The sequence below is a fragment of the Malus domestica genome, chromosome 09 (assembly GCF_042453785.1).
Source record: "Malus domestica chromosome 09, GDT2T_hap1".
Lineage (NCBI taxonomy): Eukaryota > Viridiplantae > Streptophyta > Magnoliopsida > Rosales > Rosaceae > Malus > Malus domestica.
Window position 1 is genome coordinate 23,909,636 of NC_091669.1, and position 17,959 is coordinate 23,927,594.

The 17,959-nt window shown below is 39.4% G+C and overlaps 1 protein-coding gene across 2 annotated transcripts; it reads left to right on the plus strand.

The window, feature by feature from the left end:
• The first annotated feature begins 905 nt into the window (after positions 1–905).
• LOC103407131 (uncharacterized) lies at positions 906–12,870 on the plus strand. 2 transcript variants are annotated; one of them, XM_029098406.2, is made up of 8 exons: positions 913–1,167; positions 1,661–1,773; positions 2,083–2,154; positions 3,600–3,635; positions 11,931–11,976; positions 12,186–12,273; positions 12,483–12,540; positions 12,638–12,870. In XM_029098406.2, exons 1-8 carry the CDS (start codon positions 1,089–1,091, stop codon positions 12,686–12,688), a joined length of 543 nt encoding a protein of 180 aa, XP_028954239.1. In that variant the 5' UTR covers positions 913–1,088; the 3' UTR covers positions 12,689–12,870. The 2 variants fall into 2 exon arrangements, with proteins under 2 accessions (XP_028954241.1, XP_028954239.1); XM_029098408.2 differs by lacking the exon at positions 2,083–2,154 and having other exon boundaries at positions 906–1,167.
• The last annotated feature ends 5,089 nt before the right edge of the window (positions 12,871–17,959 follow it).

Here is a 17,959-nt window from a genome sequence, read left to right on the forward strand (position 1 = left end):
CATAGCTGCGGTGGTCGACAGCGACGGCGCGGTGGCGAGCCCCAACCATGCCGCATAATTCCCAAATCTTTTTTCTTTCTTTTTTTTCGACTTTTCTAGGGTTTGTGAAAAACCCAAATTGCTTATAATTTATTTACATGCTTTGACTCACAAAATTCACATAGCAAAATAATAATTGCGTAATGAATGAAACATGTGTGTGTGTGTGTGTGTGTATATCGGAAGGAAAATATAAATATAGAGGGTTCATGCATTATGGGGAATGCTTTCATGCTTCGTGGATGTTTCAAATATCTTACTTTATTTTAAGCGTACCTGATTGGCAGAAAACAAATAAAAGCCTTTGAATTTTGTAGAAAAAAGCATCCTCATATGATCATTCAGTTCCTTAATTTCTGGCAAGAGCGTGCTGATAACATGTTGTAGGCCTAATTAACTGAACTATTATAAGGAAAAGAGAGGGGGAGGCCAACAACAATAGGAAAGAGAAGAGAAAGATTTAATTGTGAGGTGTGTGTTCTATTTCACCCCATTGTGCCCTTAATAGTAGTATGATAGGTTAAATCTTTACCCTAATAGGATTACAACTCTAATAGGATAAAATATCTACTAAAGAGAATATTCAAATATATGCTTAGATACACTAGGATTTATACAATTACATTCCTATTTTAAAAATAACTGCAACACTAGAATAATCTTTTAAACGATATTTGTAAACCATGTGATGTGTTACAAATAATAAATAAGAACGTTAATGAACACTTTAATAATCCAATTATTGACAACTACATCATATCGTTTACAAAATATAGTTTAAATTGATAGTCTTTCTAACATCACACTGTGTAATATTTGCTACATCATTTTGCTGATATGGCACATTCCTGTTGGTTCAAATCTTTAAATTGAAAGTTCTTTTAACAAAAATGACTTGAAAAAGAATTGAAAAGGAGCAAAAAGAATAAAAGAAACGGCTTATTATGGACAAGAAACGGTCCTTTTAGCCCGATCTGTTGCGGTAGCTCTATCAGACAAGCAAATTGAGAAGAAGACGAAGGAGGTAAAGGGCAAAAGAGATAGAAGAAATGGGTTGGATCGGTGAGAGCGTGGACTCCATCAAATCCCTTCAGATCCGGCAGGTCCTCACCCAGGCCGTCAGTCTCGGTTCGTCAACCCTTAGACCCTCGCTCTCGCTCGCCAATTTTCTCGTTTTGGGTCTTATAATTCGGTATTCATACTTTATTTTATCTGCTTGGTGATGAGAAAATGCGGGTCGCAATCAAAATGTGATGTTTCCAACGTTCACCTCTTATTTGTTTTGTCTTCTGGGGTTTAGGAGAGTAAAGCTTGACACTTTACCGAGATTATTCATAATTAAATAGTATTTACTGAATAATCAATTGTGGGAATGCAGTATTTGTGGGTTTTATTGATTAGCCAATGCCAATTGTGTAGAAATTTTGCCAATTATTTTGTGGTTTTTTCTATTCTTTTCTATTAATTTTTGTGTTTAAATTTTTTTGACTTAGTAGCTTATATCGGAAATTCTTCCTCCGTTATTTCAATTGGATTTTGGAAGAGTGATCAGTTGTTATTGTTTCATAACTTTTCGGCAAATGCATTACTGGGGATTTTATATTTGTGATTTCTGTTTCAGGTATGATTGTTACATCTGCGCTTATAATATGGAAGGCTTTAATGTGTGTCACCGGCAGTGAGTCTCCTGTAGTTGTTGTTTTGTCTGGAAGTATGGAACCTGGTTTCAAGAGGGTGAGATAATATAATGCTTAATGTTTCAATGCTTTGCTAACATAATATATTTTTATCATGGTAGTTTTATCACGCCTTCTGATTTTTTATGTCGTAGTTATTAGTTTAGTACTTTTGGTAATTGATTTATATGTTGAGCAACTTTTATCATTAAAAGGGTTGTGTATGTGGGTGGTGCACTATATTAAAACTAGGGAGAACAAAATTTCTTCTTTCTCTTATTTTATGGTGCCTATCTTTGAGTAAGCTATCTTTGAGTACCACTTATTTGTTTGCGTAACTAGAGATAAGAACTGATACGCTTTGCAGGGGGACATTTTATTCCTGCACATGAGTAAAGAACCCATTCGTGCAGGAGAAATTGTTGTTTTTAATATTGATGTAAGTTCCTTTGATTGTTTTTGTTTTTATTTTTGCCTCACTCTGTTTTATTGTAATTACAGCTTTTTATGCCTAGTTATTCTCATGCTTGTTTGAGGATTCATTCTGATTTCTTTCCTTGCTATACTGACTCATTGCCAATTCACTTTTGGACTTAATTTTGTTGTTGAGGTGCAATAATGATACAGAATATACTATTAAGGCTCTACTTCACGATGAATTTCGATATTGTTCTGCCTCATCTGTATATGAATGACGATGACTTTCCAAATACTCGCGTCCTTTTCGTTCAAATAAAACACTAAAAATCCATCATCTGGCATGTAAACCATTTGCTGCTTGTTTTCCAGTTTTGTTAGCATGCACTAAACCTTAGTTTTTGAACTTTGCTTATGCAACGAGAAAAGTTAGCATGTAAAAACCAAGGTTCTAAAAGACGCTAAGCACTAGTCGGCGATGGGCTGGAGCCTAGGTGCTAGGCGGGGTCTAGGCGGATTTAAGTAAACTTATTATGTATTGTCTAATTAAGTCTGTTTATACTTAAAAAAAATACATGATTGTATTAGGATATATAAAAAAAGGTCGTACCCAGTGCACAAGGCTCCCGCTTTATGCAGGGTCTGGGAGAGGTGAGTGTCGGCTAGCCTTACCCCCATTTATGGAGAGGCTGCTCCCAAGTCTCGAACCCGAGACCTACCGCTCATGGGCGAAGGCACTTACAAAGTATACATAAATTGAAAAATAGAATAACATATAAATTAGAAAGTATTAGAACATATTAAAAACATGGGGAACCAGAATATAGTGATCGTTCATTCAATTATTCAACAAGTCTCTTACAATTTATTAAAAAAATTAAATGCAAAATGAAAGTTATCTATTTTTTGTCTAAGTGACAGTCGCGACCTAATTGGGTGCCTAGGTGGGTGTAGGCGGGCTAGAAACACTTTCTTAATTTTCAATTGCCTAGGGATTAATTGGAACGGTGGCCAATGATCTAGTGTCTAGGTAGGGCGGTGGTCAGCAGCCTAGCTCCTAAGAGAGGCCTAGAAAGTGGTAGGCGGGGATTTTTATAACAGTGGTAAAAACATAACATTGCAGCTATGGAGTTTTGAGGGCCCGTGAGAGCTTTGAGTATTTGTATAAGGGGCAGAAAATTTTCAATTTTGGCCGCGAGCGCAAATTTTGGAATTTTCGTATTTTAAACAATTTTGATCCCAATATTTTAACTGTGAATATTGCAGTTTTCTCTTCCATTAGTTAGCAAGTACGTGTATGTATATCACTAACACGATTTCTTATTGTTTCTCTTTGATACTAATTAAGCATGTACAATTAACCTAAGATAGAAAATAATGGAGTTTCTCTATTTAATGGTATTGTTTTCTCCTTTTTCAAGAAGCAAATATTAATATGTGCTACTTTTCTCTGTCTATTTTCTTCAGGGCCGTGAAATTCCAATTGTCCATCGTGTCATTAAGGTAAAGGATACACTTTTTTGACATTGCTAAATCATGTTGACTTTTGGATTTTGAAATAAGAGGTGTCGTACGTTTGAGTTCGTGAATGGAATAATGAATTTAGCTGAAAATATAGTACTCGAATTAAATTTTGAGGACTTGGTTTTGGCATTTGCTTTTTACTTTTTATTTATCTACATCACAATGAAACATTTTACAATAAAAAACATCAAAATTAAACTAACAGATCAGGCTAATGCTTTACCACATTGTACAACAACAACAACAACAAAGCCTTTTCCTATTAGGTGGGGTCGGCTATGTGAATCCTAAAACGCCATTGCGCTTGGTTTTGTGTCAAGTCCTCCGTTAGATCCAAGTACTCTAAGTCTTTTCTTAGGCTCTCTTCTAAAGTTTTCCTAGATCTTCCTCTACCTTTTCGACCCTGAACCTCTGTCCCGTAGTCACACCTTCAAACTGGAGCGTCAGTAGGCCTTCTTTGCACATGTCCAACCCACTCATTCCTAATCTTATCATTTCTCGTTAGCCCACATCTCCAACGAAGCATCCTCATCTCCGCTACATCCATTTTGTGTACGTGTTGATACTTCACCGCTCAACATTTTGTGCCAAACAGCATCGCCGACCTTATTGCCGTCCTATAAAATTTTTCCTTAAGCTTCAGTGGCATACGACGGTCACATAACACGCCGGATGCACTCTTCCACTTCATCCATCCCGTTTGTATTCCATATATTCTGTCTTTGATCGGCTTAGGCGAAGACCTTTAGATTCCAACACTTATCTCCAAAGGTTAAGCTTCGCATATACCCCTTCCTGAGTTTCATCTATCAACCCTATATCGTCTGCGAAAAGCATACACCAAGAAATAACATCTTGAATATGTCCTGTTAACTCATCCATTACTAATGCAAAAAGGTAAGGACTTAAGGATTGTTGATGCACAAAATCAGTGAGGACTTTGATACAACAGAAAGTATTAAGTTTGTGACATTCGCTAGATTGCTCCGGTTATTAGTGTGGATAAGTATGTAACATGATAGAGACAAGAGAGCAAACACAAGATGTACGTGGTTCACCCAGATTGGCTACGTCTACGGAGTTGATGAGTTCTCATTAATTGTGAAGGGTTTACACAAGTACATAGGTTCCAACTCTTCTTTAGTGGGTACAAGTGAATGATTTAGTACAAATCGCATAAAGAAATATTTTGGGAGAATGATTTCCTTTTATAGAAGAGAGTTTCTAGCCTTGTTCTGACATTGATACGTTTCATGTTGTGATTGGCTTTCGATGTTGACACATGTTGTGCTATGATTGGCTTCTGATGTCGACACGTGTCGCTCTGTGATTGGCCTCTTGCTTGGAGGGGAAGCTCCTCGGTTGGGGACTTGCAAGATCCAAGCTGCTGAGTAATCACGAAACTTCTAAGTACCGAAGTGTGGTATCGTCTTCACTTGTCTTATCTGTCTCATAGGTAGGTGTGGCATCTTCTCTGGAAGTACTCTTCCTCTGTCCAGGGGTTGTATCTTTAACTGGTGGAGATGCAAAAGGTAATGTATCAATTTCACTTGAAGCTTACTTGTAGTTTCAGGCTTGGTCAAACGCGATACAAATTATGTAGTAGGAGTCCCCCAAGTCGTCGAGCTAGGGGATCTGCTAAAAGAGGTGACAAATAAGGTAAGCAATCAGAGCTCCAAGTAATCAGTCCCATATCAGAAGTTTGATTTCGAGTTCCGGCTGATTGTTCTCATTCTTTTTATCTTGCAGGCAACATGAAGGATAAAGAGAAGAAAAAGAGAAGAGATGATATGAGATACTTTTGCTTTTGAAGAAGTAACTTTCCACAGGCTTATTCTTGAACTGGGTTGGAGGGTTTTCTGGTTACCTCCAGAGTATCAGGCCGACTGAAGAATTTGAGGGTCAAAACAAGTCCATCAAATCTAGAGTACGTTCGACCCTGCTAATATGAGATATTTTGCTGTTGACAAAATAGTGGAAATATCGGCACGTGTTCTGTTACGTTTGTCTCCACATGCTTCCTTGTATCATTCTCACTTGCCCTATCTGTTCCTCAGGCAAAAGTGGTATCTTCTCTGGAAGCATAAGATGTTGAAGATGAGTACTCGAGAGCAATGCCAGGTAAGTAATCAGGTAAGGGGTTCCAGGCAGTCAGTTCCTGACTGGAAGCTTGATTCCAAGTGCTAACTGATTGTTCTCTTTCTCCTTGTCTTGTAGGTAAGAACAAGGCCAAAGGAAAAGATAGGGAAAAAGCATGATATGGGATACTCTTGCTTTTAACCCTGATGATATGAGATATTCTTGCTCTGGTGTAGCTTGTTTGCAGAGGTATTATCGGGGGGAAAGAAAGCTGAGTATTTCGAGAGGATTCGTTGGGAATGCCCTCTCAGATATGAGAAATGGTTGGGCATTTTTGCAGGTCTGCCTGTTCGTTGAGGATGAAGGTCGACATATATAGGAGTTTCCCTAACAACAAGTAGTAATGTTATTCATTTACCCTTCTTGATCATAGCACTGTAGTGGGAACTACCAGCTTCACGTGTTTTAACTTTGTCAGAGCACTTTGAAAAAGTGGTCTGTGGTATTTGGAAAGTTGATGTTGCGTGTGAAGATTACAGACAAGCTTTATCCAAAGAGATCTGACTCTTGAAGTTGAGAAAGCGATGCCTCTTCGGTTTTCGAACAAGCGATCCTGTCGGGGATCTGGCTCTCGAGATTCGGAGAACGGTACCTCTTCGATTTTTAAGAAAACAATCCTGCTGGGAGTCTGGCTCTTGAAATTCGGAGCAGTGTCTCTTCGATTTTTGAGAAAGTAATCCTGTGGGGAGTCTGGCTCTCGAGATTCGAAAGGCGATGCCTTTTCGATTTTGGAGCAAGCAATCTTGTTGGGAGTGTTTTCTCAAATGTGAGTAAAGGTTGGGCATTTTTGCTAGTCTACCTTGCCACGAAGCACAGAGGTTGACACACAGGGACTTTCCAATTATCCAGCAGTGGTGTTGTTCTTTTACCCTTGTGGTTAATAATATGGTAGCTAAACCTTTAAAATTTATGTGTCTAAACTTTGTTAGTGCTATTTCTTTGCTATTCTTTTACCCTTTTTGGTCATAGCGATGTAGTTGGAGCTTCAAGCTTCACGTGTCTAAACTTTATCAGAGATCTTTGGCAAAGTTATCTGTGGTACCCATGAGCTGATGTTGCGTGTGGAAAGTGGATAACTGAACAGTAAGATTCACGTGCTTTCTATTTCACCAAAAATCTTCGACAGATTGCCCATAATTTCCGCAAAGCTGAGTGTGCATGTGACAGGTGCTGACAAGGCTGAGAAAGCAGATGCCTCTTCGATTTCTGATATATGCCCTCGTGGTCTCTGAGCAGCCCAGCTTTTGAGAAAGCAAGCGCCTCTTCGATTTTTGAGATCGGCCCTCGTGGTCTTTGAGCAGCCCAGCTTTTGAGAAAGCAAACGCCTTATTCGATCTCTGAGATCGACCCTCGTGATCTCTGAGCAGCCAAACTTTTGAGAAAGCAGACGCCTCTTCGATTTCTGAAGCTCCGTCGAGTGCAGATTTTTATAGAGGCTGGCATTAAGTTCCAAAGCACACTTGAATCTCCACTAGTAGAAGCTCCCTTCTTGCACTTCTAAGATCTTAATTTGTCCGACCTCTTCTCTCTTCAACACCTTGAAAAATGTCTGGCCCTTCCGACCGTCGTTTTGACTTGAACCTTGGTGAAGAGGCAGTCGCGCCTTCTCCAGACAACATATGGCGCCCATCCTTCTTATCCCCTACTGATCCTCTTACCGTTGGGGATTCCGTGATGAAGAATGATATGACCGTTGAGGTGGTGGCCAGGAACATTCTCACTCCCAAAGATAACAGACTTCTTTCCAAATGGTCTGATGAGTTGGTTGTTAAGGATTCTCTGGCTCTCAGTGTTCAGTGTGCAGGTTCTGTGTCGAATATGGCCCAACGCCTATTTGCTCGAACCCGCTAAGTTGAATCATTGACGGCTGAAGTGATGAGTCTCAAGCAGGAGATTGGAGGGCTCAAGCATGAGAATAAACAGTTGCACAAGCTCGCACATGACTATGCTACAAACATGAAGAGGAAGCTTGACCAGGTGAAGGAATATGATTGTCAGATTTTACTTGATCATCAGAGGTTTGTGGGTTTGTTCCAAAGGCATTTATTGTCTTCGTCTTCTGGGCTATACCGCGTAATGAAGCTCCAAATGATCAGCCTTTGATGCCTATTCCTTCTAGGATTCTGTCCAGTACTGAGGCTCCGAGTGATCACCCTCCGGTGCCTTCTCTTTCTGGGGCTCTACCGACTGCTGAGACTTTTCCTAAGCAACCTTTGTGAATGTCCCATCTTGTTTATTTATTTTGACTCATGTATATGTACATATTTGTAACTTATCGGAGATATCAATAAATAAACTATGCTTCATGTCAACGTATTGTGTTAAATACACCAAAGCCTTCTTCACTAAGTTCTTTGAATTTTTCTTTTGTTGAAGCTTGTATGTTGAAGCTTTGTGAGTGAAGCATGTAGGTTGAGGTAGTGTTCCCTTAATTTCTCGATTGAGGAAAACTTCTCGGTTAGAGACTTGAAAAATCCAAGTCACTGAGTGGGATCAGCTATATGAATCTTAGAACGCCATTGTGCTCAGTCCTGTGTCATGTCCTCCGTTAAATCTAAGTACTAAGTCTTTTCTTAGAATCTCTTCCAAAGTTTTCCTAGGTCTTCCTCTACCCCTTCGGCCCTGAACCTCTATCCCGTAGTCGCATCTTCTAACTAGAGCGTCAGTAGACCTTCTTTGCACATGTCCAAACCACCGTAACCGATTTTCTCTCAGTTTTCCTACAATTTCGGTTACTCCTACTTTACCTCGGATATCCTCATTCCTAATCTTATCATTTCTCGTGTGCCCACACATCTAACGAAGCATCCTCATCTTCGCTACACCCATTTTGTGTACATGTTGATGCTTCACCGCCCAACATTCTCTGCCATACAACATCGCCAGCCTTATTGTCGTCCTATAAAATTTTCCCTTGAGTTTCAGTGGCATACGTCGGTCACACAACACGCCGGATGCACTCTTCTACTTCATCCATTCAACTTGTATTCTATGGTTAAGATCTCCATCTAATTCTTCGTTCTTTTGCAAGATAGATCCTAGATAGCGAAAGTAGTCGCTCTTTGGTATTTCCTGATCTCTGATCCTCACCCCTAACTCATTTTGGCCTCCATTTGCACTGAACTTGCACTCCATATATTCTGTCTTTGATCGGCTTAGGCGAAGACCTTTAGATTCCAACACTTATCTCCAAAGGTTAAGCTTCACATTTACACCTTCCTGGGTTTCATCTATCAACACTATATCGTCTGCGAAAAGCATACACCAAGAAATATCATCTTGAATATGTCATGTTAACTCATCCATTACCAACGCAAAAAGGTAAGGACTTAAGGATGAGCCTTGATGTAATCCTATAGTCATAGGGAAGCTTTCAGTTTGTCCTTCATAAGTTCTTACGGCAGTCTTTGCTCCTTCATACATATGCTTTATAGCTTGGATATATGCTACTCGTACTCATTTCTTCTCCAAAATCCTCCAGAGAATGTCTCTTGGGACCTTATCATACGCTTTTTCCAAATCTATAAAGACCATGTGTAAATCCTTTTTTCCCCTCTCTATGTCTTTCCATCAATCTTCATAAGAGATAGATTGCGTCCATGGTTGAGCGCCTTGACATGAACCCGAATTGGTTGTCCGAAACCCGTGTCTCTTGCCTCAATCTATGCTCAATGACTATCTCCCAGAGCTTCATTGTATGACTCATTAGCTTAATACCTCTATAGTTCATGCAATTTTGTACGTCGCCCTTATTCTTGTAGATAGGCATCAAAGTGCTCTTTCGCTACTCATTTGACATATTCTTCGTTTTCAAAATACTATTGAAAAGGTCAGTGAGCCATGCTATACCTGTCTCTCCCAAAACTTTCCACACTTCAATCGGTATATCATCTGGGCCCACTGTTTTTCTATGCTTCATCTTCTTCAAAGCTACAATCACTTCTTCCTTCTTGATTTGACGATAAAAGAAGTAGTTTCTACTCTCTTCTGAGTTACTCAACTCCCCTAAAGAAGTACTCCTTTCATGTCCTTCATTGAAAAGATTATGAATATAACCTCTCCATCTGTCTTTGGCCACGTTCTCTGTAGCAAGAACCTTTCCATCCTCATCCTTGATGCACCTCACTTGGTTTAGGTCCCTTGTCTTCTTTTCCCTTGCTTTAGCTAGTTTATGGATATCCAACTCTCCTTCTTTGGTATCTAGTCGCTTATACATATCGTCATGAGCCACTAACGTAGCTTCTCTCATAACTTTCTTAGCCTCTTGCTTCGCTCTTTTATACCTTTCACCATTTTCATCGGTCCTATTTTTGTATAAGGTTTTACAACATTCCTTCTTAGCCTTCATCTTTGTTTGTACCTCATCATTCCACCACCAAGATTCCTTTTGGTGTGGAGCAAAGCCCTTGGACTCTCCTAATACCTCTTTTGCTACTTTTCGGATACAAGTAGCCATGGAATCCCACCTTTGGCTAGCTTCCCCTCTCTATCCCACACACTAGGTGATTACTTTCTTTTTGAAAATGGCTTTCTCCTTTTAGATTCCACCATCTAGTCCTTTGGCATTTCCAAGTCTTGTTCTTTTTTCTCATTCTTTTGATATGTACATCCATCACCAACAAGCGATGTTGATTAGCCAAGCTCTCTCCCGGTATAACTTTGCAATCCTTACAAGTTATATGATCCCCTTTCCTCATTAGAAGAAAATCTATTTGTGTTTTTGACGACCCATTCTTGTAGGTGATCATATGTTCTTATCTCTTCTTAAAGAAGGTGTTGTCTAAGAAGAGATCATATGTCATTGCAAAATCTAAGATAGCTTCCCCATCATCGTTTCTCTCCCCAAAACCATGGCCACCATGAAAACCTCCATAGTTGCATGTCTCCTTGCCCACGTGTCCATTTAAATCTCCTCAAATAAATAACTTCTCCGTCTGAGCAATTCCTTGCACCAAGTCTCCAAGGTCTTCCCAAAATTTCTCCTTCGAACTCGTATCCAACCCTACTTGAGATGCGTACGCACTAATCACATTGATGAGTTCTTGTCCTATTACAATCTTGATTGCCATGATTCTATCTCCTACCCTCTTGACATCTACAACATCTTGTGTCAAGGTCTTGTCCACGATGATGCCAACACCGTTTCTCGTTCTATTTGTGCCCAAATACCAGAGTTTAAACCTTGAGTTTTCTAGATCCTTTGCCTTAAGACCAACCCACTTAGTTTCTTGTAGGCACATAATATTTATCCATCTCCTCACCATAACTTCCACTACTTCCATAGATTTTTCCGTTAGGGTTCCTATATTCCACGTTCCTATACGCATTCTACTCTCTTGAACTCTACCCTTCTGTCCTAGCTTCTTCAACCTTCCCGTCTAATATGATCAAAGTACTTCTTTTGTGTGTCCTGTGTAAAGTTGATAGGAGCATATGCTCCCAAACAACTTTGAGTGAAGTCGTTCGAAAAGAAGTTTCTATGGCCCCTTGCTCATTTAACACTGCATCCGGGTGCCGATAAAGATACAACGACCCTTGCTCACTTATTACTGTGCTCGGGCCACACAGCGCGCCACTTACAGGTGACGCCCTAGCTTTAGCGCGATTTCGGTTTGGATTAATTTTCGTAAGGATTCGACGTAAACTAGGAGTCCTGGCTGTCGACTACCTGACGCCCTCCCCCTCCTCCTTTATCCGGGCTTGGGACCGGCAATGTAAGATAAACTCACACAGGCGGAGTTCTTTACCACATTGTAGTTTAAATAAAAAATGTCGTACCCAGTTCACAAGGCTCCCGCTTTATGCAGGGTCTGGGAGAGGTGAATGTCGGCTAGCCTTACCCCCATGTATGGAGAGGCTGCTCCCAAACCACATTGTAGTTTAAATGATAGCCATAATATGAGTCTTTGCATTTCATACACCTTGGACCTAATTACGTTAGTTTAAGATTATTCTATAAGAAGTTGAGATTTTCTGCGAAAAGGCCAACCAAATAACAAGCAAGGTTCACATACACACCTGATGTAGATTTAGTTTATTAGATGCTTCCAGATCGACCCCCCTTGTTTTTCCCACAATCAGCTGACTATAGCCATCTGCAGTCCTGTGAAGAGTGCTGATAAATGGTTTTTGCAGGTTCATGAACGAAAAGATACAGGAGAAGTTGATGTCCTAACAAAAGGTGCCAATGTCTTGAATATATGTAAATACTTGTTACATGTGATGTAATCCTTGAAAGTCTTGATGCATAAATCTTGTTGAAGATGTATCACAATTCATATTGTTTTTAACCTCAGTTCTTCTGCTGTTTCAAAACATGCTGTCTTTTTTGTGTGTTGCTACCTTTCTTTTTTACTCAAATGTTCATCATCTATATTGCTGTTTCCTCAGGAGATAACAATTTTGGGGATGACAGGCTTCTGTATGCTCAGGGTCAGCTGTGGCTACAACGGCATCATATCATGGGCAGAGCTGTAGGGTAAGAACTTTTTGCCTCCGTGTTATGGAACATGGATAAACTATCATATTTTGCAGCTGGAAGTCAGTCTTGAAGCTTAATTGCTTCGTTCACTGTTATCACAATAAACCATACCTATTCTTTTTTCCTCTCTTAAAAGGAAAATAGAAGTCAAGTGATTATCATTTTCATGTTGATCCCAATTTTATTCAAATTGTTATCATTTTCAGGTTTTTACCTTATGTTGGTTGGGTGACAATTATCATGACTGAAAAACCTATTATTAAGGTTTGTTTTCTCCTCCGAAAATGGTCTTATTAAACATGCAGAGACATGAATGATGTTATTTAATTTACAAACTAATCTTATCTGTTTCTTTGTTCAGTATATTCTAATTGGCGCGTTGGGGTTGCTTGTTATAACATCAAAGGACTAAATGAAGTAAACTCCGGGGGTGGTCGATCTTCGGAACTGTTCGCTGCCAGAAGCTCTGATCCTCCCCCATGAATCTGCTAAATTTCTTAATTGTATGAGACAATTTTACTTGATAGATTACAGCAGAATAGTTGGTTAATGTTCTTAACATCTATTTTAAGTTTCTCCTTTCCTGAACTAAAATTTGACTTCGCGTAATTTTTCGTTAAAATTGTAGCGTCATCAAGTGATGTTACTAATCCACAATGGTTAAAGACATGCAATTTTAGTACTATCACGTGACGGTGTTCTAATTTTCCAATCTATTTTATAACATATACATTGCTATCAAGTATTCACTTGTCCTCCAACCTAAATTGGAAGGGTAAATTGCCAAAATGGTTCTTAAGATTTGCATAACACATCACTTTGGTCCATGAGATTCCAAATCGATAAAAGTGGTACCTGAGATTGTTCACCATCCATCATTTTGGTCCTTCCGTTAAAAACTCATTTTAAGTGTCTTGGAGCTCTTGGCCAAAAGTTTGGGCAATTTTCAAAGCTTCGTAACTCAATCGTTTCTTAACCAAATTCGACCCATAATATATCAAAACGAAGATAAGAAAGTATAGAATAAGATTATACATATTTCAAAGCCCAATGGTTGCCGGAGATTGCCGGAAAATAGCCTCAAAGTTGACTGGTCCAAGTGAAAACTTGCCGGAAACTGGGTAAACTTTAAACATTGATAACTTCTTCAATACTCAACGAAATCAAGTGATTCAAAAACGAAAATCATACTTCTCGACGAGACGAATAGAATGGTAACATTTTCAAAGGCTAACTCATCGTGGTTTGGCCAAAACATAGCTCGAACGTGGCTGTCTCTACTTCAGTCTTTGTTTACAATTTGTAGATTTGTATTGATTTGAATTTGTAAATTACAATCTTTGTTTACAATTTTCCTCTACTTCAGTCTTTAAATTTGATGTAGATGCATAGGTTGTCGATCCAAGGGTCGCAATAACTTGATCTCGGACGAAAAATTGAACGATTGCTTCAAGTTTTGAGCTTGAAACAATGTGTGGATGGCCTTCACCTTAGGTTTAGGGTTGCAGCAAAGGTGATGCTGATGTAGTATTTCATTGATTCATGGGTCTTGGCGACTTGATCTTGAAACAAACGTCGTTGCAAGTTTTGAGCTTGCAATAAAGTTTTTAAGGAATCGGCACAAGTGCTTGTTAATTGTTCAAGGGAATGCTTAGGCTTTTGTGGAAAGAAAGCTTCGGCTTTGGTTGTGCGTTTTTTGAAGAGAGCTTTGGCAGTGTATTAGTGTTCAAAGATTTAGCAGAGGTTCTCCTTTTGTGAGAATTTCGACCTTGAATGTAGAAAGTTGTTGACCTTATGCTTGTCTTAGGACCTTATAATTTAAGCATGTAGTTCCTAAGATTTGGCTTTAATTTGTGTCTTGATTTGTCCATGGGAGAATTTAAGCATGTTTTGTGTCTTAATTTCAACCATTTTCCCTTGCTCAACCGAATTATAAGGCTTTCTTGTTTATTTTGTGAGCAATCTTCAATTCTTGTTTGTTTTGTGAAGATGCTTTAGCTTTCTTCCTGATTTTGGGAGCAATTTGGGCCCCTTGCCGATTTTAAAGGATTTCTTCCCCCTTTTGCCAAATTATGGGGAAATTTTGAGCTTCCTTTACTTGATTTGTGCCACATGTCATTGATGACTTGTCAATTTGTGATGAGTCATATGCCACATGGAGCTTTGTCATGCATTATTTGTATGCAATGAAATTTACATGTCTACAAATGCCCTCACTTCAAGGTGTGTTGTAGGCATGTGCTTGTCACATGTAGGAAACGTGTTTTAAAGTTCTGCAATGTGAATGTTCTAACTCAAGGGTCGTTGAGACTTGATCTTGAATTAGTTTACTTCTTCAAGGGCTGTAGAGGTGTATTTCTTGAACGAAACATTTCTTCAAGGGCCGTAGAGGCTTGATCTTGAATGAAATGAAAATTTAGTTTAAGGGCCGTAGAGGCTTGATCTTGAATGAAATGAAACTTTTTCTTCAAGGCCCGTAGATCTTGAAAGAAATTAAATTTTTCCTTGAAGGGTCGTAGAGGTTTGATCTTGAAAGACATGAAATTTTTCTTCAAGGGCCGTAGAGTTTTGATCTTGAATAAAAATGAAATTTATTCAAGGGCTAAAAAGGCTTGATCTTGACTGAAAATTTTGAAAATGGATAAATCGGCACATACTTATTGTGCGTACTGATTTTCCATAATTTTGACAAAATACATTTGGTGTATTTGAATTTTTCCTTGTGGTTGTAGGAAAAAATGCTTTTCCTTCCTTAGGTAGGAATCTCCTTCAATTTTGTTAATGAGGCTGACTTCCTTCAAAGTGTTGGAAAGCTTTGGTGATTTCCTTCAAGGTTTTGGAAAGCTTTGATGTTTGTCCTTGGGTAAGTAGGATTTCCATTTTTTTTCCTTTTCCCTTTCTATTTTTTCGGCCAAAGAGGGTGTTTCCCTTTTGGTTTGGGAAACTTGAAGGCTTGTCCTTGCTTTGGGAAACACGTCATCTGAATTGCATGCCAAGTGAGGTCGATTTCTCTTCTGGAAAATTCTGTAAAAATATGGGAAACAAATCTCTATCTCTTATATTTTCAGGTATATATCGCACACCACTAGGAAAAATCGGAAAAGCCTTCAACTCGTTATTTTCCCACAGCTGTGCAGTTCTGACTGGAAAACAACTTTTGTGGGATTAACTTTGAAAACTAGAACGTTTGGCTTAAGGAAAAATTATGAAATTTGGATACAACGATCATCAGCCTCTTAGCTTCCTTCTCCAATTGGCCTTGCATCAAAACTCCTCCGGAAAGTTGAATTATCACCAAAAACGTCCTGCTTGTGCAGATTGGCTGAAACTTGCCCTTTTTTGCTTGGAATTTGCTTCCTTCTTTTGGTTGGAATGTGCTTCCTTGTTTTGATTTTCCTTTTTCTATTTGGTATGTACTCTCCCTTATAACATTAGGAAGCAATTGACCCCTATTTATAGGACAATTGGGTGTGTTATTTTTTCACAATTCCTTGCCATGCATTGTCTTTGCTGCTATGCCATGTGTGTTGCTGTTGTTGCTGCCGTGGGCTGGTTGCTTGGAGCTTGTTGCAGTGCACCATTTTTTATGACATGGTGTTGTGCAAAAGACTGTAGTGGTGTTACACTATGTAGTGTCTTTTGGTCACAGTTTTCCCTCGGTGGTGACGTTGCTGTGCAGTGCAAGAAACAGCTTGCGTAATCGATGTGGGGCTGCGTAGTGTGATTGTGTATTTGGTTTTCTTTACTACTATAGCATGCTTTGAAGGACAGTCTTGTAGCTGCCCTCTTTACAATGCTTCTCAAGCTTTTGTGGCTGATTTTATTTTGTCGTTGTGACTTTGTCATCATCACCCTTCAACGCGCATGAGGTTTGTCTCGCAAGTCTTTTGCTTTAGTGAAGTAATCTGTTTTTTTTCTTGCCATCCCACCTTATGCTTATGTTGCCTTTTCTTTTCTTTTTTTCGTTGTAGCCATGATATTTTTTAAGTGCTTTAAGAGCAACACCATCACTATTCTTGTGAAGGAATGCGATTTGCAAGATAGGGGAATGACGTTGAAACTTTATGCACCATTGACTGGCCCGAAGGCACTTGTTCTTCCTGCAAAAGATAACTCGATGCATATCAAGTCGTAGTTTTCTGACGTATCTTGGAAGGTGATGGATTTTGGTCTTCCGAATACGAAGAAGAAGGCGTGCACGTCGAGGATTCTTATTTTGAATCCTTCGCACCATGTTCGTGACAATCCGCCGGCTTTGTTTGAACTTCTTGGTGATGGCATCCATAGCGGAGCTATAACTTGGAATAACACCTTGTCGACTACTAGAGAAGTCGTCTATGTTTTTTGCTCATTTTGTAGTACGACATTGTAGCCGAATTCTTCCTTCAAAGAAATAAAGTATTCACATTCTTGAATTTGCTCTTTATTCTTCGAAGTGTTTGTGTCTTTGTTGATGATGTGACTGTCCTTGAAGTTTTGAAGTTTCAAGTTGCCTACGTACCCTCAGTTGAGGAGGGATCAAGTCATGATGTAGTTCAAAGGAATGAAGGATTGCTGATGGTGATTTTGGTTTTTGTTTTGTCGTACACAATTTATGCTCTTGTGGGCCAGGAGCGTTCGATGTCGCCTTTTAAGCTCATGCGAACAAGGAGCATTGTGCTATATGCAGTTTAGGCTTATGCAAGCGAGGAGCATTGTGCCATATGCAGTTTAGGCTCATGCATGCGAGTAGCATTAGGTGTTGCCTTTTAAGCTTGTGCGAACAATGAGCATTGGGTGTCGCCTTTTAAGCTCGTGTGAACAAAGAGCATTGTGCCGTGTGTAGTTTAGGCTCATGCAGGCGAGGAGCATTGTGCCGTGTGCAGTTTAGGCTTCTGCAGGCAAAAAGCATTGTGCCGTGTGCAGTTTAGTCTCATGCAGGCGATGAACATTGTGCCATGTGCTATTTAGGCTCCTACAAGCGAAGACCTTTGTGCCATGTGCAGTTTAGGCTTATGCAAGCGAGAAGCATTATGCCGTGTGCAGTTTAGGCTCGTACAGGCGAGGAGTTTTGTGTTGGAGATATGCCCTAAAAGTCAATCTTTGGAAGAAACCTTTTAGGACAATATATGTATGTATAGATAACTCTAATACAACAAAAGGAAAAGTCACTTATTAGGACTATCTCAATAAATGATATACGTCCAAAATAGTGAATCCATGGACAATGGATCGGTGGAAGAAGTAGTCTAATGTTGTTAGACTACAGAGACCTTCTTCACATAACCATAGATGTCCAAAAGGGTTCCTAGTCATAGGATTGTTAAAGGGACACTGACAATACATAGACCAGTACCTACTATGTCCCCTTCAAATGGGAAGGATGGAAAGTCTCATGCCATTCGTGTAGTGATAGTAAAACAAGTATGCAAGTGCTCATTAAAGGAATGAGTTCACTGAACACAATCAAACAAGAGTACTTACATGGAGGTTTACTCACATGTCAAGCAAGTAAATCAGCTGGTTGGAATAATGTAAGTAATCCTTTGACCTGAGACATCATAGTTGTCTTGGGGATACATTGCTGATCATTTGATAATGAGACGTGACCACATCTCATCTTGGATGTATTTGATGCATTGTTAGGGTTAGTGATTTGTTTTCAGAGGCATGTGAATGATCAACAAGGGATCTTTAATCCTCG

Coding starts and splice junctions, on each gene's coding strand:
- LOC103407131 (XM_029098406.2), top strand. CDS start 1,089: ATGGGTTGGATCGGTGAGAGCGTGGACTCCATCAAATCCCTTCAGATC. Junction 3,636..11,930: donor TTGTCCATCGTGTCATTAAG/GTAAAGGATACA, acceptor TGGTTTTTGCAG/GTTCATGAACGAAAAGATAC. Junction 12,274..12,482: donor ATCATGGGCAGAGCTGTAGG/GTAAGAACTTTT, acceptor TATCATTTTCAG/GTTTTTACCTTATGTTGGTT.